At 64.6% G+C, this 22,238-nt stretch overlaps 2 protein-coding genes across 5 annotated transcripts; one reads left to right on the top strand and one right to left on the bottom strand.

Annotated features, from left to right (window-relative positions):
* Positions 1-328: 328 nt before the first annotated feature.
* ZBTB42 (zinc finger and BTB domain containing 42) lies at positions 329-6,584 on the top strand. 4 transcript variants are annotated; one of them, XM_064571683.1, is made up of 3 exons: positions 329-745; positions 3,294-4,374; positions 4,662-6,584. In XM_064571683.1, exons 2-3 carry the CDS (start codon positions 3,379-3,381, stop codon positions 5,049-5,051), a joined length of 1,386 nt encoding a protein of 461 aa, XP_064427753.1. In that variant the 5' UTR covers positions 329-745; positions 3,294-3,378; the 3' UTR covers positions 5,052-6,584. The 4 variants fall into 4 exon arrangements, with proteins under 4 accessions (XP_064427753.1, XP_064427752.1, XP_064427751.1 ...); XM_064571681.1 differs by lacking the exon at positions 329-745 and having other exon boundaries at positions 2,932-4,374; positions 4,662-4,882; positions 5,115-6,584; XM_064571682.1 differs by lacking the exon at positions 329-745 and having other exon boundaries at positions 2,928-4,423; positions 4,662-4,798.
* Positions 6,585-14,052: 7,468 nt separating this feature from the next.
* Positions 14,053-16,773, bottom strand: LOC135361662 (basic proline-rich protein-like). Its single transcript, XM_064571760.1, has 3 exons — positions 16,645-16,773; positions 14,340-16,439; positions 14,053-14,253 (listed from the first exon to the last, which is right to left on the bottom strand). Exons 1-3 carry the CDS (start codon positions 16,771-16,773, stop codon positions 14,053-14,055), a joined length of 2,430 nt encoding a protein of 809 aa, XP_064427830.1.
* Positions 16,774-22,238: the final 5,465 nt, after the last annotated feature.

A 22,238-nucleotide genomic window follows, 5' to 3' on the forward strand; every position in this document is an offset into this window, starting at 1 on the left:
GCGGGGCCCGGGGGCAGCTCCCCGGCCAGATGGCCGCCTGGCCAGCTGCGTCCACGGAGGCTCTGCCTGCACCACTGCGGTGGCCTCCTGTCATCCCCGTGCCCGAGACCGCGATGGGCCGGAGAGGGGATCCGAGGGCAGGGGGGCGGGGGCGGCAGCTCCCAAGTGCCTTCCAGGGGCTGCCTGGGACAGCCCCTCCTGGGGAGTGGGGGGTGGGCCAGGGGCACTTAACCCGGGCCTTCCCACTCCCAGCAGTGAAGCCCCTCCTCCCGCTCTAGCTCATCCCTACCTGGGCGGGCCTCCCCGGCTTCCGCAGGCAGCGTTCTAACCTGCTTCGGCCCCTCTCCGCGCCCCGCAGCCTCGGTCAGGGCCCCAAGGAGAGCTTTGTCCCACTAGCCAGGCAGGGCAGGCCAGGACACTCTGCCCGCCCCAGGGCCTCACTCTGGCCCGCCTGGGGAGCTGTCTGCCCAGAGCCCCAGGATGGCCGGCCTCCCTCCCTGCCTCCGTGGCCTCTGGGGCCCGACCTGGGGAAGCAACACTGGACGGGTAGGCGCCCCGGAGCAGTCAGGATTTGGATGGACATCCCTCACAGAAGCCACTGCGTTCACTCGAGACATGTACTGAACCCCCATTTTGTGCCCAGCCAGCTTCTTAGCATCAAGGAGACCGCGGGAAAACCTTGAGGTCGTGCGGTCTCGGGACCTGGGGAATGCTCTAGAGAAGGCTCAAGCGGAGAAAGGAGAAGGTGGGCCTGGGGGGCTCTTAGCTGCGGTGGTCAGTGAAGACCGCTGTCGGGGGTGGGGCCCTGGGAACAAAGACAGAAATGGGGGAGGAGCCAGGGAGGGCTCTCTGGGGGAACACAGTGGGAACCCCAGGGCCCTATAGTTAACCTTCCACTTTGCAGATGAGGATTTCAAGGTTCAAGGAGGTCGAGTGTTGTGTCTGAGCTTGGGAGGGGCAGCGGGCAGGCTGTAAGCCAGACAGGACCCCCGGGGGCCGTCCATCAGGGTTCACTCTGACCTGACCTGAATCCGGCTCCTCCTGCTGGGGGCCTGGGCCAGGGGGGCTGGCCCTCCTTGAGGCTGGTGGGGGGGGGGTGTTGTGCAGAGTGGACAGACCTCAGGAGCCAGGGCAGTCTCAGTGGCTGAGTGCAGTGTGAGTTCAGGGTTCCAACGGTGCTGGCCAGATTTAGGAAAGAAAAATGCAGGATGTCCAATCAGATGTGAACTTCAAATGACTAAGAAATAATGTTTGAGTATAAAAATGTGGCTTTCCTTCCCACAGACTTGAGATACCAGCCGTGCCGGGCCCCTCCTCAGGTCCCCAACCCGAGGATTTGACTAGGACCCCTGGGTGGCTCACACCGCCCCCCCCCATCCCACAGGGGCCGCTCCCTCCTCCTGAGGAGCTGGGCTGAAGGCCTTCCCACTCCTCCTGCAGCCTGAGGTCCCACCCTCTGTAACCCCTAGTCCAGGCCTCCTTTCCACCTGCCCCCCACCCCTGGCTGGGGCTCCTCCTCCCCAGCCCAGCCTCCATCTCTGGGGCTGCGGGCAGTGCAGGTGGGAATTCAGGAGCCTGTCGGGATTCAAATCCCGGTTCAGGGACTTACCGCCTGCCCTATGGCCGCTGCGTGGCCGTGGGCCCTTCCCTCACTACCCCCATTCCCCCGCAAACGGGTGTAATGATGAGAGCATCTAGCTAGCTGCATTGCTGGGAAAGGATGCTGAGCAATGCTCAGTGCCTGGACTCTGCTCCATCAAGGGCAGCCCCTTTAGATCACTGCCCTGGGAAGAGACTGCCAGCCAACAGTCTCCCCCACCCCTGGGGCCCCAACTTCTCCAAAATCATTGCTTTCTATTTCCCTCAGGTTATTTCCTTCTCTCAGCAGGACTAGATGCCCCCTGACACCTTCAGGCTGCTCTTGCCCCTTGTCCCCAGGGTGCCAACTCCACCCCTCCGCAGGCTCTCCCCCTCCCTAAACACTTTTCTGCCTGCTCTGGACTCCGGGCGCTTGGGCCTCCGACTGACAGGCGTTTGTCGGCCTATCCGCCACGTCTGCAGAATCGTGCCCTGTCCCTGGGGCTCTGGGACACAGAGCTCAGGGTGCCCGGCCCCCTGCAGAGGTTGCGCTAGGCTCCGCTGCCAGGGTGGGAGTCCCCTGTTGTGGACTCTGCCGTGGAGATCCCGCTTAAGTGTTTGGAAGAAGGCACCAGCCAAACTGACTCCAATTTAAGAAGAGGCTTTCAACGAAGAAGGGGCGTCATCTTTTCAAAATTTACGACCCCCTCCATGTGTCCTCTCCTTCCTCCCACGGCCAGCGCCCCGCAAAGTGCGCCCTCGGGTGACAGCCCCAGCGCGGGCCCGGAAAGGAGCCGGTCCTCGGAAGGGGTTCCTTAGCAGAGGGGCGCATTTGGGACCCCGTGGGGGCGGGGGGGGGTAGACGCCCAGGCCCAGGCGGCAAATATCGCGAGAGCCCCCTCCCCCGCCGCGCCCCTCATCCCCTCCCACCCCGGTGCCCCAGCTGGCGGCTCGCCGGCCGGCTGGGCGAGGCGGGGCGGGCCGGGAAGGGGCGGCGAGGGTGACCTCAGCGGTTCCGCCGCTCCGGGAAGTCGCCTCGGCCCGCCCCCTCCAGCCCCCGCCCCGAGTTTCGCTCTCTCCGGGGCGGGGCGAGCGGCGGGCGCTGTCTGGCCGGCCAAGTTGGAGCGCGCCCCGCCCGGCGCCCTCCCGTCCCGCGCCCTCCCCGCCGGGGCACGCTGCCCGGAGCCCCGCGCACCGGGGCCGCACCGGGGAGGGTGCGCGGCGCGGGCGGCGGCCGGAGAGCCGCGCGGGACGGCGGAGGTGAGCGCGGAGGGCGGGCGCCGGCCCCGCCCGCCCGCCGGCCCGCTCCCCGCGGCCGCGCTGCCATAAATGGGGGCGGCGGCGGCGGCGGCGGCGGCGGAGGGCCAGGCGGCGGGCGGGCGGCGACGCGGGCGTCGGGGGACGCGGCGGGCGGCACCGCGGAGTGGAGTTCAGGGGCGGCCCGGCGGGGACGCGCGCAGGTTCGCGCCCCGGGGCCCGCCCCGCGGCCGGCGGCTTCTGTTCCCTTTCGATCGAGTTTTCCTGCTCGGGGCAGGTGCCGGGGCCCGCGGCGACATGGACTTCCCCGAGCACGGCGCGCGGCTGCTGGGCCGCCTGCGGCAGCAGCGCCAGCACGGCTTCCTGTGCGACTGCACGGTGCTGGTGGGCGCCGCGCGCTTCCCGGCCCACCGCGCGGTGCTGGCCGCGTGCAGCGTCTCCTTCCATCTCTTCTACAGGGACCGGCCTGCGGGCAGCCGCGACGCGGTGCGGCTCAACGGCGACGTGGTCACGGCGCCCGCCTTCGGCCGCCTGCTGGACTTCATGTACGAGGGCCGCCTGGACCTGCGCAGCCTGCCGGTGGAGGACGTCCTGGCCGCCGCCGGCTACCTGCACATGCACGACGTCGTCGAGGTCTGCAGGGGCAGGCTCAGGGACGGGGGCCGCGCGCTGCACCGGGGGGCCCCCGCCGCCCCGGCCGAGCCGCCAGGCCAGCCCCCGCGCCCCCAGCCCCCGCGGGCCCCGGAGCTCTGCCCGGCCGCGCAGAAGGCCAGGCCGCCCCGGGCTGGGGTCGGCGCCCTCCCTGCGCCAGCGCCCGGGCGCCCGCCCTGGCCGGCCCCCGGGGACTCAGACCGGGCCCTGGACCTGTCACTGAAGCCGAGCCCCGGGCGGGAGCCAGTCCCTCCACCCTGTGTCCTTCAGACCCCCCCCTGCAGCCAGATGCGACACTGCGTGCAGCGACTAGTGAGGGACTCGCGGGACTCGCTGTCGGAACCGGAGGACGGCAGCGGCCCTCGCAGCCCCCCCAGCCCCCCGCAGCCCCGCTGTGCTCCTGCGGCCAAGCGCCGGGCAGTGGGCGTGGAGCCGCTGCGGGGGGGCGGGGCGGGCGGCGGGGAGCGGGAGCTGGATGCGGAGCGGGGGGCCGGCGGGCACCTCTGCGTCTGCCCGCTGTGCAGCAAGCTGTTCCCCAGCGCCCACGTGCTGCAGCTGCACCTCGGTGCCCACTTCCGCGAGCCGGACGGCGCCCGGGCGCGCCTGTCGCCCGACGGCCCAGTGCCCACCTGCCCGCTGTGCGGGAAGACCTTCTCCTGCACGTACACGCTCAAGAGGCACGAGCGCACGCACTCGGGCGAGAAGCCCTACACGTGCGCGCAGTGCGGTAAGAGCTTCCAGTACTCGCACAACCTGAGCCGCCACGCCGTGGTGCACACGCGCGAGAAGCCGCACGCCTGCCGCTGGTGCGAGCGCCGCTTCACGCAGTCCGGGGACCTCTACCGCCACGTCCGAAAATTCCACTGCGGCCTGGTCAAGTCCCTGCTGGTGTGACCCGGCCCTGTGCGGCGTGGGAGGACGGGGAGGGACCTCCCAGGTGGGCCGCTGGGACGCAGCAGGAGGGATGGGAGCTGGTGGGGGGTGGGGGGCAGCCCGGTGCCGCAGCTGCCAGCAGAAAGGCCGCTGCTGCCCCTGGACCACAGGCTCAGGCTCGGGGTCACTTGGTCTGGCTTGGGCTGCCCTCTTCCACGCTTTGCTCCCCCCCCCCAACTGATTCCTGCCCCCAGCTGTGCCCTGACTTTGAACTCTGTCTTCCTCTCCATCCCCTGTGTCAGCTCCAGGGGGTGTCCCAAGGGCCCTGTCCCAAGGGCTCCCGCCCAGCCTCCTTGGCCCGAGGACGTTCTGCAGTCCTCTCAGCGGGGGCTTTCCTGACCCTCACTGACTCACGCGGGCATACCCTGGTGAGCCTGGCCCCAGGCTTGGTAGAGAATGAACACACCACAGAAGTTGTCAGCGTGTCCCGAAAACGGCACTTGGATGGAACAGGCCCCTCCTGGTGGGTGGCCTCAGGAGCCTCCGCGGGAGGCCCTGGGCCCAGGGCGTGCAGGCGGGGGACTCAGGGCACAGCTGGTGTGGCGGGGCTGCAGAAGCAGAACCAGCCAGACGCTGAAGGGCTCTTGAGTTCCAGGTGCTGGGGTGGGAGGTGGGTCCTCCAGAGCTTCTGATCCTGACCACACTGTAACTCGGTCGGAGAGAGGGAGTCACAATTTGGATATGATTCTCTTTAGATGCAGAGAGCCTCCCCGAGGTTGCCGGCTATCTGCCTGCAGGCGAGGGCCGTGCTGCTTCCCTGCCTGGGCCCGGGGTCCAGGGCGCGTCTGAGCATCCCCTGGGTGGGGCCCGGAGGGGCCTTGAGTATCGCCAGCTGCTACCGGGCTGCTGTGGGGCTCACCCTGAGGTCACCGGTTTGCCTGCTCAGGGTCTCCCCGGAGTGCCGGTCGTTTACGGAGCACTGAGCTGGGGGCCAGAAGCTGCTCTCTCTACTAGGGGCGATGTTTGCAGGCTTTCCCTTCCCTCCAGTGGGGCCTAGGTGGAAGCTGCCATCGAACAGGGAGGGGACAAGCACCTGCTGGGCTGGGGGCATAGCCCCCCACTGTCACCCACAGCTCCTGGACCCCGAAAGACCTCTGCATTTGCAGTTGGTGGGGGTCACCCAGCAAATCTTGCTGCCAGAATCTCCGTGATGATGGCAAGGGGCGAGGGCAGGCGGGGGCTTGCCCCTGCTTCTGGGGGTCCTGCACGTGGCAGAGCCCCCTGGACTCCTGATGTCCACTGACTGGAGGCATTAGGACAGAGTCCAGCCAAGCTTAAGTTATTTTCTCGTCTCCTGGCAACACTTGATGTCGTATTTATTTGTCTGCCCGGTCTGGAGTGAAACGACCGGTGGCCTTCACAGCAGGCGGGCAGAAGGGGCCGTCTCCCTGCACACCCTCGGCTCTCCGGCTGTGCGGGCAGCCCACCGTGCGGTGCAGGGCCTCTCCTGGTGCTTGGGACTCCGAGGCCCTGGCCTGGATGCAGACCACACAGCACACCGGGCAAGGGGCCCCCTGCTTGTGATCATCCTGGCTCTGGGCCCCGCACCTCTGGAAGGGTTACCTCACGCTCCGTGTCACCTCCTCCATGATCAGGTTTCCGTGTGTGTGTGTGTGTGCGTGCACGCGCATGTGCGTGTGTCTAGTAAATGGCGAGGCCGAGCCATACCCACAGCGCCGCCGGCGGCCCTGGTTTTCCCCAGGGGTTCCATGGGGGAAGGAACTTACTTTCCTGTCCTGACTTATCGACACTGGATTCATTGTCTTCTGCAAACAGTTACTGTGAAGTTAATGTAAAGACAAGTGGTTAGTTTTTAATGTGATAACCAACACAGTTCAGACGAAATCTCTATATATTTAACACACAATTGTGTGGGAATGTGTAGTAAAGGGGCGTGTGGATGCCGTCCCAGGGGAGCCTGCTGTGTTGGGTCCTCCTGGGCCCGTCCCGCCGCCTCCCCGCGGCCTCATCTGCTCTGCCCCGGGGGTGGGCTGCGCCCAGTGACCCAGAGGACGGTGGTTTGTGCTTAGCGTCTGGCGGGAGGTTTTGTTTGCCATGACAGTCGGAAGCCAGAGCTGTCCTCCTGTGTGCCCATCATCGTCTTCATGCTCACAGTGCTAATAAAGTCTGCCCCAGGTGGAGATGGCCGGGGTTATTCCTGGGGACGGGAGCGTGTGCATCTCCAAGTGTGTGTGGGAAGTGTGGGCCCTGCTGTTCTGGGCCGGTGGGGGCAGAAGAGGCCCCGGGGGCAGGGGAGGGTCCTAGGTGGGCAGTGGCCACTCTGGGGACCCTGTCTCAGATGGCATCACCTGCTGTGCCCCATTGCGGGGGGCGTGGGCTAGGGCAGGGCTATGGACAGGTAGCACACCCTCTTTCCTCAGGCTGCCCTCCCTGCCCTGGGGCGTGGGGGGGCAGGATGCAGGCTGGGACCTGGTGAGGGGACCCTAGTTTCTTGTGCGGGGGGCTATGGGGGAATCTGCTGAGCAGCCACAGGCCCTCGAGCTTGGATCTGAGGCTTCCTGATCCTCTGGTCTTGGGTCCTCCTGTCTACCTCCTGTCCAACCGCAACTCCTGGGCCCCCCCCACCTGCCCCCCACATGCCCTTTGCCTTTTTCCTTCCCACCACAACTCATATGTACCCCACCTCCCTCGGGGTGGGACTGGGCCCTCAGAGGCCAGGATTTGGGCGAGAGGTGGGCAAGGCTTGGAGGGGATGTGTCGCTCCTGGCCCCACCCTCACCCTGTGGGGCCCTCCCTGACCTCTAGAGAGCCCCGGGGACTGGGGATGAAGCTGGGCAGTGGCTGGGCAGGCCTGGCCCCGTGGGGGTTCTAGAGCCCTGAACCAGATCAGGCTGGTGTCAGAGCTGACAGCTGGGCGTGGGTGGGCGTCCCAGCCCCTGCTCAGCCCTTGCATGGGAATGTGGAGCTGGGGCTCTCTGAGCGTTCCCTTGAGCTGTGCCTTTTCACCGGGCCCGGGGCAGATGAGCAGATGGCCTCTCGTGTGTGTCCCAAGCCTCGTCCTGGCCAAAGTGTCCCCCAAGAAGAGCCAAAGCAGACCCAAGGGCAGGGCAGGGGGAACCGTACTTGCATGGGGTCCCCAAGGGTGGTGCCGAGCTGAGCTGGCGCTCAAAAGGCTGCTGGGTTTGGGGCTATACTTTGAGGCCTTACCAGTCCTTGCCCCAAATGCGGGTCATTGCTTCCTGGCGGTGGTGCCCGGCACCTCCCCTCCCCCACGCAGCCTGCCTCCCACTGAGCCCTCCTCCTGGACCAGCGCCACTGACCTGCAGGGAGACCCAGTCATGTTACCAGTTGGGCCTTCTCAGAACCGGCTGTTGCCAAGCCAACCGGGGGGGGGGGGAGGGCATGGAGAGGCCCCCTTAGGGGGAGGGGCTGGCCTGGGAGGGGGCTGATATGAGGTACCCACACTCAGCTCACTGCCGGCTCCATCACCCACGCCTCTGGGGCTGGAGCCATCCAGCCTGACCCACTGGCGGGATGGTAAACTGAGGCACGTGGAAGGGCCTGGGGCCTCCTCCTCCCTCCTATCCCCCTCCTCCACCAGCACTATCTTCCCAGTAGACCCCCACAGAAACCGACCCCTAAAATCTGGGCCAACTTCTAAGTGGAGGATGGAGTGCTCGGCCATCTGCACGAGGACTAGTGGTAGGGAAGGGCTGTTCCTCCCTTCCCTGCGACCCCCTGCTTCCCGGGTATTTCCTGGTTCCGCCGCACCTCCTTTGTCCCTATCAAAGGGAAAACGGGTCTGGGCCTCTCCCACGCACGCCCACTAGACGTCCCCAACACCAGCGTGGACAGCAGCCCTCTGCTTGTCACAGAACCCCGCGGGGAGGGCCACCTGCTCCTCGTCCTGGTCCCCAGGGCAGTTCTGTTCTGCCTCAGTCTTCTCATGCGTAAGATGGGAATCATGGCACGCCTCTGCAGAGGGGCGAATGGGGTCATGCCCGGTGGGCACACGGGCAGCGGCCGCTACATGCTGGCCGCCCCTTCTGCTGCGGACGACAGCAAGCCTAACACAGCTGCCTCCCCTGGGGCCAGCCGTGGCTCAGAAGGGCCCCAGCGCCGAGGGCCTTGGCAACAGTGCCCCGCAGAGCAAGTGGAGCTCCTCCTGGGAGTGTTGGCTGGGCTGGGTTGCGGGCGACAGCAGTTTGCAGTTTGGGGACCGGCGCTGTTGGGCCCTGTGCCTCCCCACAGGGTCACCTGCCCCCGGCCCTCATCCTCCCTGGCCGGGTCCCCCACAGGGGTCTCCACGAGCACAGGCGGCTGTGGGAGGAGTGCGGGGACAGCTGGCTGGGGGCCTAGGGCAGCAGGCCCTGGCTAGCGGCTGGCCCTGCAGAGATCTCAGCGGATCTGGGGTATCCCCAGAAATCTAGGGGGGCAGGGACTCACCTCCCTGATTGGAGCCAGGTGGCATTGCTTTCGGCAATTTGAACAAAGTCTATACTCAGAGAAACCTATTCCCCGCCCTGTGCCGCAGACACAGGGACACGACACCACGCCCTGGGCAGCTTGCACCACAGGCGTTTACATTCTCGAAATTCCCGAGGCTGGAAGTCCGAGATCCGGGTGTCGGCAGGGCTGGTTGTTCCTGGGGCCTCTCTCCCGGGCGTGGAGACGCAGTCCTCTCCCGAGTCTGTGTCCTGATCGCCTCCTCTTATAAGGACTCCCGTCCTAGAACCTCATTTTAACTTGATCACCTCTGTAAAGACCCTCCGTCCAAGTACGGTCATGGTGCGAGGTGCTGGGAGTTAGGGCTCCCACACGGGAATTCTGGAGACACACTTCAACCCCTAACAGTCGGGGTTTCAGAAGCTTGCGGAGGCTCACATCTGGGCCGGCCACTGCAGTTTTCTTGTCAGTAAGGTTTGTTGAGGATTCCATTTCGCCCTCCAACGTGCTGGGCAGCCCACGGGCCACTGGGCACAGCCGCCTGCCGCCGTCCCGTGTCCAGACCACGGTGCAGGGAGGACTGCCCTCAACGGGCCCAAACCCATTCTGCCCACACCCTCCACAGTGGCCCGCACCTGAGTCTCACCCCCTCGTTGCTGGCGTCCCAGGGCGCGGACCCCCGGCCTCGCTGTCCCGCGGGGCTGTTGCTCCCAGCTCTGCTTCCCCTGCAGAGTGCCCCTCCCATCTGCCCTCCCAAGCCGGCCAGGAAGGGACATCTCTACCCCCCACTGCCTCTCACAGAATCTCATATCTCTTGAGGCCCACACCCCCCAAGGGTAAACCACCCTCCCTTCCTCTCTGCGCTGGTCTCCGAGCCCTGAGGTCCCTCTGCTCGCAGAAGGCTCCCCCTCCACACTCGCTGAGCCATCCCCTCAACCAGTCTCCGAGGCCAAGGCTCTGGACATCCCACGGTCTGCAGGCAAATGCATCCAGCATCCTTCCCTGGGCTCCGTGGCCCCTTCTCCTGCGCCCCCACACCCGGGTCACACAACAGCTGCACCCCCCTTGGAACCTCAAGTCCAGCCGCCCCCCGCCCCCGCCCCTGCAGCACAAGCTCCGTTTCCCCATTCGCCTGACCACGCAGCTTCTCGGTCACGAGTCTGAAGCTGCCGGCGTGGCCACCTTCTTCTCACCATCTCCGGCCCCTCCCCTCCACCCGGCTCCCCTGCCCAGGCGCTGAGTCTTTGGGGAACCCAAGCCTGGACAGATGCGGCCCCTCCCCTCCCTACAGCGGCCTGCAGAAAGGGAGGGGCTTGGGCAGTCGGCTTGAGCCCATTCCAAGGACACCATAGAAGGAGAGCAGGACCGACCGCCCAGAGGGCTGCTGACGCTTGCCCAGCTCTGCTGGACCGACCCCCCGCACAGAGAACCACCGATGTGAGGGCGCTGGAGAGCCAGGGGGGCGGGCAGCACGTGCACAGGACTCGGCGGGAAGCACGGTGCCACCGGTTTGTCACAAGGCACTTAGGGGGCACGCGGGGCAGTGCTCAGCACCGGTAGCCACCAGGGACCCCGCAGTGAGGCCGCGGGACACGCCCGTGCCCAAACGGGAAGCCCGGCGGCACTCACACAGGTGGGACGTGGCGCCGCGCTGGGGAAGGCGCCCCTTGCTTGGGAGGTAAAACATACCCCGGTCACGTGACCCGGCCATTTCCACCGGGAGGGCTCATCCGGGGGAGGGGAGACGTGTGTCCCCAAGGGACCTTCCTCACGTGTTCGTGGCAGCGAGAGCCGCGTTAGCAAAGAGCCTGCGACAACCCCAATGTCCACCAGCTGGAGTGGACGTGCCAGGTGCAGAATCCTCACCCCACGGGACGGCGTGTGACCGTGAAGGGTGGGGTCCCTGTTCCGGGGGACAGAGGGCAGCAGGCAGGAAGGGCGCCCGCCGTGCCGTCTCACCTGCACGAAGCTCTAGAGCGGGCGGGGTAGCGTCCAGGGGGAAAATCAGACATTTGCCCCTGCAGGGGGAAGCAAGGATCGAGGGGGTCCAAGGGGACTTTGGGGGGTGGTGGACAGTTCCTGAGTTTTACAGGGTGGCATGCCATGTGGCCGTCAAGATGTATCAAACTTTACTGTGCATTTTGATGTGTGTACATTTAAAAACCCGATAGAACAGTGAAAGGGCAGGAACAGACAGGGCTGTGGATGCGGCCAGAAGAGCGGGGAGCGAGCAGCTGCTGAAACCGAGACAGGTGCCGGGAGCTTACTGTGTTCTGGAAACTCCCATGTTTGAAACTTTCCATGATAAAATGCTTGGAGACCCCCTTCTGCATCAGACTGGCACAGCCTGGTCACATCCTCATGCGTGAGGCTGCGGGGCCCGTGCCTGGCAGGCGTGGAGTGGGCGCATGCCCGGCTGGGCCGTAACAGTGCCTGTGGGCGGTGGGACCAGCTCCCTGGGCTCCCGCAAGCGCCGCTCACCAAGCACACGTGCGGACGGCAGTGTGACCCTCCCTCCAGGTGCCAGGGACATGATCAGCACAAGAACACGCATGTGCGTGGTTACAAAATATTCTTGGAAGAATACTAAAGAAATAAAAGGTGGAATGTGGGTCATTCATGGGGAGGGAACTTGGTTCCTGCCTGACCGGGGGAGGGGGGGAGATCTGGTTTTATTTTGAATCATGTTATGGGTCATTGGTCACCAACATACATGAATTAGGTTAAACTTGAAACCCCGTCCTTTACCCCTCACATTCCGGCAGGACTTCTCATACGACTGCTTATGTCTGTGTCTTTTTACGCCCCTTATTCCCTCAGTGTCGTGTTTTCACCTTGATTCTGCCATTAAAAGACACATACCGGAGCTGCTTCCCCTGGCGTGTGCCCCCAACGCACCGCATTCGCCCCTGCCTTTGGGCTCCCACGACTACTCATTTCTCGGGTGTTCGCCAATGTTTCTGTAAATACGGATATTGATTCTCCCCAGTGTCCCCCACGGAGGTGTCACACCACAGAAGCTGTTCTGAATGTTGCTGTTTTTCCTCTTAAAAACAGACAGTAGAGATCCTCCCACACCAGCGCATGAACGACCTCAAGGCCGTAACCTCTAAACAGCCACACCCGGTCCGCTGTGGGGTTGTGTCATCACCGGCTGGTCCCCTGGAGCGGACACTGGGCGCTTTCCAGAGTTCTGCTGGTAGACGCCATGCTCTGGCAGATAGCCTTGATCGCGGAGCCGGTGGGCATAGCTTCTCGGGGGGCACAAGTACTTGGGATGCCAAGAGCGCCAGAGCGCCTCCACGGCGGCGGTCCGTGTCGTTTCCCCGGCACCTGCTCCCTACTTGCCAACCACGGCAAGTGACCGCACTGTGGGCTTCTCCAAAATCCAGTAGGTGAGGACTCGTTATCTCTGTATGACTTTCATGTGCATTTCTCTTACTACGGGTGACCCTGCACTCATGGGTCTTTTGTATTTCGTCTGGGTTGACTCTTGGCTTGTGTCTTTTGTCCATTTTTTTTTTTTAAAGATTTTATTTATTTATTCGACAGAGAGAGACACCCCCCCAAGCAGGGGGAGTGGGAGAGGGAGAAGCAGGCTTCCTGCCGAGCAGGGAGCCCGACGTGGGGCTCGATCCCAGGGATCATGACCTGAGCTGAAGGCAGACGCTTAACCGACTGAGCCACCCAGGCGCCCATCTTTTGTCCATTTTCCTATTGGGCATTTCCACTCCGATGTCAAGGGATTCGCCAATATTTTTGGTACATTTTTATGGCTTAACTTCGTTTACATTTAGCTCTTTCTTTTTAACTGCTATGTGGTCAAGGGGTGGCTCAGACTTTCTTGTTATTCAGATGAGCAACGCCGTCTGTGCAATCTGTCCAGCTTCGCTGACCATCATGACCACGCACAAACCCCCCCTTGTGCTGTGGCTTGTGACCTCTGCCCTCCGCTGCCCTCCCCTCATTCTCCTGCGGCCATGACACATTTTGATCTCTGGTGGGGCTGGCCGCTCCCTCCTCTTCTTTTTCAGAGTCTTCTTGACTATTTTTGCTTGTTCATTTTCCACGTGGACTCCAGACTCAGCTCATCCTGCTCAGGGGGAAAGCTATTTACCCTGCAATCCACTCCAGTACGACTCCCCCCAAACCGCTCATGACATCAGCAGCCTCCAGGCTGCTTTCATGCCGGGGCCGCGGGCCTCCATCTCACCACTCCCTGCTGCAAATACTCCTCTCCCAGCTTCCTTCTACCTCACTGCTCGCGCTCCACTCTATCCCAGCTCTACACACAGGGCGCCGCTCAGCCTCCGCGGCGCTCCCTTCTCTGTCACTGCTGTTCCTTAGGGAGTCTCACCCTTTCCGTTGTGACAAATGCCCTCTCTTTTTAAAACATTTATCTATTTATTTTAGAGAGAGTGTGTGCAAGCAAGCATGGGGAGGGGCAGAGGGAGAGAGAATCCTGTAGCGGCCTCCGCACTGAGCGTGAAGCCCGACGTGGGGCTCGATCCCAGGACCCCGAGATCATGGCCTGAGCTGAAACCAAGTGTCAGCTGCTCCACGGACTGAGCCACCCAGGCGCCCCTCCTCAGATGCCTTCTCTTGCCCATGACACCTGCACACTCTCCTGAGTGCCTTCCAGGAGCGCAAAAGGAAATCTGGATCCCCCCCCAAACCAGTTCTCTCCCAGCCGCTCCCCTTCCAGCAACCAAGAGCCCCAGCGAGCCTGTCGTTGGAGCTGGGAGCCTGGGTGCTCCTTCTTTGACCTTACTCCCCACGTTCCACAGAAAGGTCTGGGGCTTCTATCTGCAGGTCTGGGGCTCTCCACCTCCACTGCCAACACCCTGGTCCAAGTCACAGTCACCATCCACACAAGTACTGCCGGTCTGCCAAGGCATCCCTCAGACCCTATCAGTTCCTCACCCCGCTTGTAAGGACATCCAGTCCCATTCTTCCCTGGTAGATGCGGCCCCTGCCTTCCCCGACCCCACCTCCCAGCACCTGTCCTGAGCCTTTCCTCTCTAAGGTTTGGAGTCGCCAGCCCTGGCCCAGGTCCGAGAGCGTGCTGCTTGCTTTCTTGCCTGGCCTGGTCGACCTCCACTGGAAGGGGCTGGGGCCAAGGGCCTGTAGGACTGGGGGTCTGGGGACTGGGGGTTGGGGCGAGAACCCAGATGACTGGGGGTGTGGGGTCTGGGGATTGGGGGCGTAGGATCCAGGGTCAGAGGACTAGGGGTCTGGGGGCTGGGGTCCAGGGCTGAGGACGCAGAGGACTGGGGGTGTGGGGATTGGGAGTATGGGGTCTGGGGTCGGAGGACTGGGGGTCTGGGCAAGAACCCAGAAGACGGGGTGTGGGGTCTGGGCTGGAGGACTGGGGGTCCAGGTACTGGGGGTGTGGGGTCCAGGGCCAGAGAACTGGCGGTCGGAGCACTGGGGGTGTGGGGGCAGGAGAACTGGGGTGAGGTCCGGGGATTGGGGGTGTGGGGTCGGGGCTGGAGGACTGGGGGTCCAGGCACTGGGGGCGTGGGGGCCGGAGGACTGGGGTGAGGTCCGGGGGTTCGGGGTGTGGGGTCGGGGCCGGAGGACTGGGGGTCCAGGCACTGGGGGCGTGGGGGCCGGAGGACTGGGGTGAGGTCCGGGGGTTCGGGGTGTGGGGTCGGGGCTGGAGGACTGGGGTGAGGTCCGGGGACTGGGGGTGTGGGGTCGGGGCCGGAGGACTGGGGGTCCAGGCACTGGGGGCGTGGGGGCCGGAGGACTGGGGTGAGGTCTGGGGACTGGGGGTGTGGGGTCGGGGCTGGAGGACTGGGGGTCCAGGCACTGGGGGCGTGGGGGCCGGAGGACTGGGGTGAGGTCCGGGGGTTCGGGGTGTGGGGTCGGGGCTGGAGGACTGGGGTGAGGTCCGGGGACTGGGGGTGTGGGGTCGGGGCCGGAGGACTGGGGGTCCATGCACTGGGGGCGTGGGGGCCGGAGGACTGGGGTGAGGTCCGGGGACTGGGGAAGTGGGGTCCAGGACTGGAGGACTGGGGGTGTGGGAGCGGGGCCGGAGGACTGGGGGTCCGGGTACTGGGGGTGTGGGGTCCAGGGCCAGAGAACTGGCGGTCGGAGCACTGGGGGTGTGGGGGCAGGAGAACTGGGGTGAGGTACGGGGATTGGGGGTGTGGGGTCGGGGCTGGAGGACTGGGGTGAGGTCCGGGGGTTCGGGGTGTGGGGTCGGGGCCGGAGGACTGGGGTGAGGTCCGGGGGTTCGGGGTGTGGGGTCGGGGCTGGAGGACTGGGGGTCCAGGCACTGGGGGCGTGGGGGCCGGAGGACTGGGGTGAGGTCCGGGGGTTCGGGGTGTGGGGTCGGGGCCGGAGGACTGGGGTGAGGTCCGGGGACTGGGGGTGTGGGGTCGGGGCTGGAGGACTGGGGTGAGGTCCGGGGACTGGGGGTGTGGGGTCGGGGCTGGAGGACTGGGGTGAGGTCCGGGGGTTCGGGGTGTGGGGTCGGGGCCGGAGGACTGGGGTGAGGTCCGGGGGTTCGGGGTGTGGGGTCGGGGCTGGAGGACTGGGGGTCCAGGCACTGGGGGCGTGGGGGCCGGAGGACTGGGGTGAGGTCCGGGGGTTCGGGGTGTGGGGTCGGGGCCGGAGGACTGGGGTGAGGTCCGGGGACTGGGGGTGTGGGGTCGGGGCCGGAGGACTGGGGTGAGGTCCGGGGGTTTGGGGTGTGGGGTCCAGGACTGGAGGACTGGGGTGAGGTCCGGGGGTTCGGGGTGTGGGGTCAGGGCCGGAGGACTGGGGTGAGGTCCGGGGGTTCGGGGTGTGGGGTCGGGGCCGGAGGACTGGGGTGAGGTCCGGGGACTGGGGGTGTGGGGTCGGGGCTGGAGGACTGGGGGTCCAGGCACTGGGGGCGTGGGGTCCGGAGGACTGGGGTGAGGTCCGGGGACTGGGGGTGTGGGTTCGGGGCTGGAGGACTGGGGGTCCAGGCACTGGGGGCGTGGGGACCGGAGGACTGGGGTGAGGTCCGGGGACTGGGGGCGTGGGGTCGGGGCCGGAGGACTGGGGGTCCAGGCACTGGGGGCGTGGGGGCCGGAGGACTGGGGTGAGGTCCGGGGACTGGGGGCGTGGGGTGGGGGCCGGAGGACTGGGGTGAGGTCCGGGGGTTCGGGGCGTGGGGTCGGGGCCGGAGGACTGGGGTGAGGTCCGGGGGTTCGGGGCGTGGGGTCGGGGCTGGAGGACTGGGGGTCCAGGCACTGGGGGCGTGGGGGCCGGAGGACTGGGGTGAGGTCCGGGGACTGGGGGCGTGGGGTCGGGGCCGGAGGACTGGGGTGAGGTCCGGGGACTGGGTTGTGGGGTCGGGGCCGGAGGACTGGGGTGAGGTCCGGGGGTTCGGGGTGTGGGGGCGGGGCCGGAGGACTGGGGTGAGGTCCGGGGGTTCGGGTGTGGGGTCGGGGCTGGAGGACTGGGGGTCCAGGCACTGGGGGCGTGGGGGCCGGAGGACTGGGGTGAGGTCCGGGGGTTCGGGGTGTGGGGTCGGGGCCGGAGGACTGGGGTGAGGTCCGGGGACTGGGGGCGTGGGGTCGGGGCCGGAGGACTGGGGTGAGGTCCGGGGACTGGGTTGTGGGGTCGGGGCCGGAGGACTGGGGTGAGGTCCGGGGGTTCGGGGTGTGGGGGCGGGGCCGGAGGACTGGGGTGAGGTCCGGGGGTTCGGGGCGTGGGGTCGGGGCCCAAGAAGCCGAGAGCCCCGCTCCTTCTCGGCCCTCCTCACTCTATTACGACCTGTCGCCCGTCCTTGACGCCACCCAGGGAGGTTCTCGAGGGGACAACGCGCCCCGCCCCGCCCACCCGAGCTGACGGGTGGCGAGGCGACGGCCGCACGTCCGCTCCAGGACTCGGCGAACGGCCCCGCACCAGCCCAGCACCCGACCCGCGGCTCGCGCCCGCAGCCTCCCGGAAGTGTCGGCGGCCGCGCATGCTCGCCCCGCCTCCCGCGCGCTGCCCCGTCACGTGGGCCGGCGTGCGCCGCCCCGGAAGCGCCCCGGGGAGCGCGCGCCCGGGGCCGCGGTTGTGCGCGGGCGCCCGCGGGGGACGCTGCGCCGGGCTCCTGGGCGGGCCGGGCGCGTCGGGCGCGCCGGGCGAGGGGCGGGGCGGTCTGCGGGCCCCGCCCCGCCCTCGCCGGCCCGCCCGCCCGCCCGCCCGCCGCCGCGCCCGCTCGGCTGGAGCACGGAACTCTCTCCGGGGCCGGAGGGGGTGGGGGAGAGGCCCCACCCGCCTGCAAGGGCTGGCGTCCCCGCGCTCTGCCGCGGCGGTGTCGTCGCCGGACGGCTTGGTCGGCTCCAGACCTAGGAGTCCTGCCTCCCTCCGTGGACAGTGGAATAAACCCCGTCCCCACCCGCCGCTGCCTCCAGGGGGGCCCTGAGCCCCCCCCTTCTTCCCGCCAAACCGGCCTAAAAAGCAAGCTTGATTTACTTCCCAAACTTCCTGAAGGGAGTTTGAGCAAATGCCACTACTTTGCTGAAAAGCCTTGTTAAGCTACTTGGTTGGATGATGGTTGGGTAAATGGATCGCTGCTGTATCAGTTGTCGCCCTTTCGCTTCGAGTAGTAGAAATACTGACACGTGTGGTCATCTGAACCCACGGGAGCTTGTTTTTCCTCCCATAACAGGAAGCCTGGAAGCGGGAAGATTTCTGTTAGTTCGGCAGCCCAGCATCTCTGTAACCAGGAGGGGCTTTCCCCTCCTGGTCACAGAGGGTTGCCACAGCTCCAGATGTTACATCTGGGGCCCCCTGGAGGAACATACATCCATGTTCCAGGCTGGACAAAGGTGGAAAAGGATAGTGACAGAGCTGTCTCTTTTATCATGGAAACAAAGTGCTCAGATGCTCCCCAGTGGGCCTCCGGCTACATCTCACTGGCCAGAACTTACGTCCCAAGGCCAACTCTGCTGCAGCACCGCTGGGGAGTGGGCTTGAGCTTTGCAGGTGTTTATAGTGAAAGAGAAGAGAGCGGGGCTAACGGCTGGGGTGGACATCTGTCGCTGTCGCTGTCCAGTGTCTCTCATGGTTCCCATGTTGTCAATCCCGTCTTCCAACTCAGAATTCAGAGGGAGCACCCAGGCCTGCGTCCCTTACCATGTCTGATGTGGCCTGTAAGGGGGCTGCCACACCAGGACACCAGTGGGCTGCTGGGACAACGCTTTGCTGAATCTGGTCTTGGCAAAGGCAGCGTATTTCTGGGGCGGGAGGTGGTGGTGTTAGCTTCCTGCTGCTGCAGAAATAGGGCATTTCTGGGCTTGGTGGAGGCAGCAGATCCCTCACCCAGACCAGCTCAGGTAGGGGGTCCTGGAAGCTTAGCCCAATCCTCAAGCCATCTTACAGCTCCTTATAAATCCACATTTGCTTAACAGGTGGATTCTTTTGTCTGCAACAGTATGGGTTGGATTGTGTCCCCTCAAACGTTACCTTGAAGTCCTAATCCCCAGTACCTGTGACTGTGACCTTAGTTGGAAATAGGGTCTTTACAGATGTAATCAAGTAAGAAGAGGTTATTAGGATGGGCCTTAATCCAACATGACTGGTGTCCTTATAAGAGGGACATTTGGATGCAGACACACGAGGGAAGAGGCCTTGTGACAGCCAGGCAGAGATTGAAGGGGTGCAGCTGTGAGCCCAGGAGGGCCCGGACTGACAGCCACACCAGAAGCGAGGAGGGCGGCAGGGAGTTTCCTGTCCTGGGGTCTCCTGAGGGAGCGCAGCCCTGCCGTCACCTTGATTTCAGATCTGGCCTCCAGAATGTGAGAGAATAAACTTCCGTTGTTTTAAGCCCCCAGTTTATGGTCTTTTGTTCCAGCAACCCAGAGAACCCCAGCCCCTGCCCCAAACCACAGTGCCGGGGTGAGTGGGAAGGGGGGTGGATGGACGTGTAACCAAATTCCAGGCGGTGGGGTTTGCTTAGTGATGAGGCTCCCCACATCCTTAGAGAGATGAACAGCTGACTCAGACTCTCTCTGTGCTTTCCAAGAAGCAACAGAGCTACCACCCTTGGCAGCCGCCCTCCCCAACACCCACCTGGCTGCCCTGCCTACTTGTGCAGAGGAGCAGGGAGGAGGGGAGACCTTGGCCCCATGGGGGCACCGTGTTCAGGGTGAGATGAGTGATTTTCACCCCCCATGGCCCCTGAAGCCAAACCTTGGTTCTTATGCTCGGGCTGGGGTGGGCACTGCACCCAGGAGGGTGGGCCACAGCTGTGCGAACTGGGACAGCCAGGGCCTGGAGGGCTGGGTCCCAAGTCATCCTCAGGTCACAGGGTGGTGAGCCCTGTACTCTTGCTCTGACAGCAAGGAACCAGGTGTCTGCATGGGGAGGCCCCTTCCTCCTGGAGTCCGGGGCTGCTCTCCATCCCAGGATGTCTTCAGCATCCAGGGCTCTCTGCTTGGCGGGGGGTGGGGGCGGCGTTTCTCAGCATCCCCTCAGCCTGGAGGGGCTCTCAGCATCCAGGGGACCCACGCAGCGTCCCAAGGGCACTCCGCATCGGTGGGGCTCTCCACATCTGGGGTGGTGGTGAGGGGTTCTCAGCATCCGGGGGAGTCGCTCAGCATCCCGAGGGCCCTCAGCATCCGGGGGTCTCCGCATCTGGGGTGGGGGTGGGGGGCTCTCAGCATCCCGGGGACCGTCTCAGGAGTCCTCCGGGCCTCGTCCCCGCGACCAGCGCGCCATCTGGCGGCCCCGAGCCGCAAAGCACCCCGCGCAGGACCCGCCTCTCTTAGGGATGCGCTGGGGGCTCCTCCGAGCAAATCCCCTCCGCCCCCCGATCGTGGAGCTGAGGGAAAGCGCCGCCCTTTGAGTGCAGCTGGCGCGGGTGGAATCCGGGCTCCCGCCCTGCCGGGGGTGGGGAGCGCACACCTGGGGAGACCCTGCCCCTGCGCGCGGACCAGGGGGTGTGTGGGACGGGGTGGGGGGAGCGGGGCTGGTCGCGGGGGCTCCCAGGAGAAAGGGGGAAGCTTGGGGCTTTAGGCGGCGCTTAGGAAGGTGGCTCTGTGTGCAGAGAGGAGAAAGGGGGGCGGCTGCCCTGGTCCCAGGCGAGGACGAGGCCTGGACTCCCCCCCCACACCCCCAAGTAAGCGGTCAAGGCCTTGGTGGGCGTCCGGGTGTGGAGGGACGGGTGGCGAAGCAGGTGGCCAGGGCCGGATCTGCGGGACAGGGACGGTCACGGCGGGGGGCACCGGGGCGGTGACCTCGGCTCTGGCACCTGCGATGGGGGAACAGAGAGACCTGGTGGGGTCTGGGATTTGGGAGGGGCCAGCACAGGCCTGTGTTGGGGCCTCGGGGGTGGCTGCCCCCCGGAGCCCGGGAGGGTGGGGGCGGGGGGGGCGCCATTGCGAGCGGAGGGGCTGCCTGGAGGCGGCCTCGGTCTCTGCGGGGGCGGGGCGATGGCAGGCCAGGTTCAGGTGGGGACCCGCCAGGGGTCTCTGGACAGCTTGCGGGCAGCAAGAAGGGAGAGCAGGAGCTGGAGGGGCTCCAGTACCCCCGGGACTGTGGGGGTCCTCAAGGACGCGCCGGTGCTCACACCCAGCCTGCCCTCTGCCCCGCCCTCGGGTCCATCTGCTGCATTGTTCCCGAAAGCTACTCAATCTGGGGTCTCTGGAGCGGGACTCTCCACCGGAAGCCAGCCTACCCGTGCCCAAGACACTGTCTAGGGGTGCCCTTGGGAGCCCTCGGGGAAAACTGCCTGCGTCCTCCCTGGGGGACCCGGCGAGCTGGCCGACTGTAGACGGGCAGGTAACAGCAGGCTCACGGGGGCCCCTTCCCCGGGCCCTGGCAGGGGAGAGCTGGGGACCTGGGACCTCCGTGAGTTGGGGAGGTGGCTGGTTAGGAGAGGGAGGGCAGGCCAGGGGAGAGAGGTAGCCACCAAAGCCTCAGGGGCCGCAGAGCAGAGGGCAGCTCCCAGGAGCCAGATACACATCCTGATACAGTCCCCCTCCTGCTCCATCCCTTCACCCTGCCCGGTCCCCGGGGTCCCTCCTGGCCTCGGCTGCGCCAGGGTAAAGTGTTTATATTTGTTTAAACAATTATTTAAGCTTATTTCATGTGTGTGTGTGTGTGTGTGTTTTAAGATTTTATTTATCCTTTTGTCAGAGAGAGAGAGAGGGAGGGAGCGAGCAGGGGGAGCGGCAGAGGGAGAAGGAGGAGCAGGCTCCTCCCTGAGCAGGGAGCCCCATGTGGAACTCAATCCCAGGACCCTGAGATCATGACCTGAGCCGAAGGCAGACGCTTAACAGACTGAGCCACCCAGGCGCCCCCATGTGCGTGTTTTCAACTTAGACGGATGGCAATGTGTTAAAAACCATGCTGATTCTTTATCTCCCGTGTTTGCCTTGAGGTGTGACTTAGACACAGCACGGAGCCCACATCTGAGGTGGACAGCTAGATAACGTGTATGTGCGTAGACGCCCCTGCAAACACCCGAGTTCGGAGCCCAGGCCCACACCCTTGTGCCCATTCAGTCGGTACAGCCCCCCCCCCCCCCCCCCCCCGGTCGCTCGCCAGCTCTGCCTGGTTCTGAGCTTCATGTGAAGGCACTCAAGCAATATGCCCTCTTCTGCATCCAGCCTTTTTTCACTTGGTAAGCTGTCCATGAGATTCATCCACGTGTTGCATGGAGCCATAGTTCTCTTACTGCTCGGCAGCCTTCCATGAGGGACTGCCCACTCTCCTGGGGGAGACCTGGGGGTTGTTTCCAGTTTGGGGTGATCAGCAGTAAAACCACTCTGATTGCTTTGTCTGTTTTTTGGTGGATATAAGCATGCTAATTGTATTTTTCTTTTACTTTTTATTGAAGTATAATTTATATCTAAGGAAGGCACAGGTCTCTACTGAAAGATATCTGTAAGATATTGGGGTTTTTAAATTTATTTTTTTTTATTTTTTTAAGATTTTATTTATTTATTTGACAGAGAGAGCGAGAGAGCGAGAGAGAGCACAAGCAGGGGGAGTGGGAGAGGGAGAGGAAGAAGCAGGCTCCCGGCTGAGGAGGGAGCCTGATACGATGCAGGGCTCGATTCTCCGCTCCGTCCCAGGACCCTGAGATCATGACCTGAGCTGAAGCCAAGAGTCCGCTGACTGAGCCGCCCAGGTGTCGCATGTAAGAGATTGTTTATATGCAAAGCCTGTAATTCCACAAAACTTAAAAAACTGACATATAATTCACATACCGTAAAATTCAGCCCTTTAAAGGGTACAGTTCAGTGGTTTTTAGTGTTCACAGAGTTGAGCCAACATCACCCATCACCATGATCTAACTTCAGAACATTTCATCATCCCTGAAAGAAACCGGGTCCCCACGCGCAGTCCCTCCCCCTCCCCACTGGACAGACGGCATGTTGTTTATCCCTTCATCTGTCCGTGGGCATTTGGGTTGTTTCTCTTTCCGGCTATTGTGA

This window comes from Mirounga angustirostris, unplaced genomic scaffold (assembly GCF_029215605.1).
Source record: "Mirounga angustirostris isolate CCGP_5_RB_7025 unplaced genomic scaffold, mMirAng1.0.hap1 SCAF_9, whole genome shotgun sequence".
NCBI classification, from domain to species: domain Eukaryota; kingdom Metazoa; phylum Chordata; class Mammalia; order Carnivora; family Phocidae; genus Mirounga; species Mirounga angustirostris.

What these genes read in the sequence shown, in the direction of transcription:
- LOC135361662 (XM_064571760.1), bottom strand. Translation starts at nt 16,773, where the DNA reads ATGCGCGGCCGCCGACACTTCCGGGAGGCTGCGGGCGCGAGCCGCGGG. An exon ending in CTCGCCACCCGTCAGCTCGG is followed by an intron (nt 16,440 to 16,644) that starts GTGGGCGGGGCG and finishes ACCTCACCCCAG; the next exon opens with TCCTCCGGCCCCGACCCCAC. An exon ending in CTCCGGCCCCCACGCCCCCA is followed by an intron (nt 14,254 to 14,339) that starts GTGCCTGGACCC and finishes CCACACCCCCAG; the next exon opens with TGCTCCGACCGCCAGTTCTC.
- ZBTB42 (XM_064571680.1), top strand. Translation starts at nt 3,133, where the DNA reads ATGGACTTCCCCGAGCACGGCGCGCGGCTGCTGGGCCGCCTGCGGCAG. An exon ending in GCCTGGTCAAGTCCCTGCTG is followed by an intron (nt 4,375 to 4,661) that starts GTGTGACCCGGC and finishes CCCCTGTGTCAG; the next exon opens with CTCCAGGGGGTGTCCCAAGG.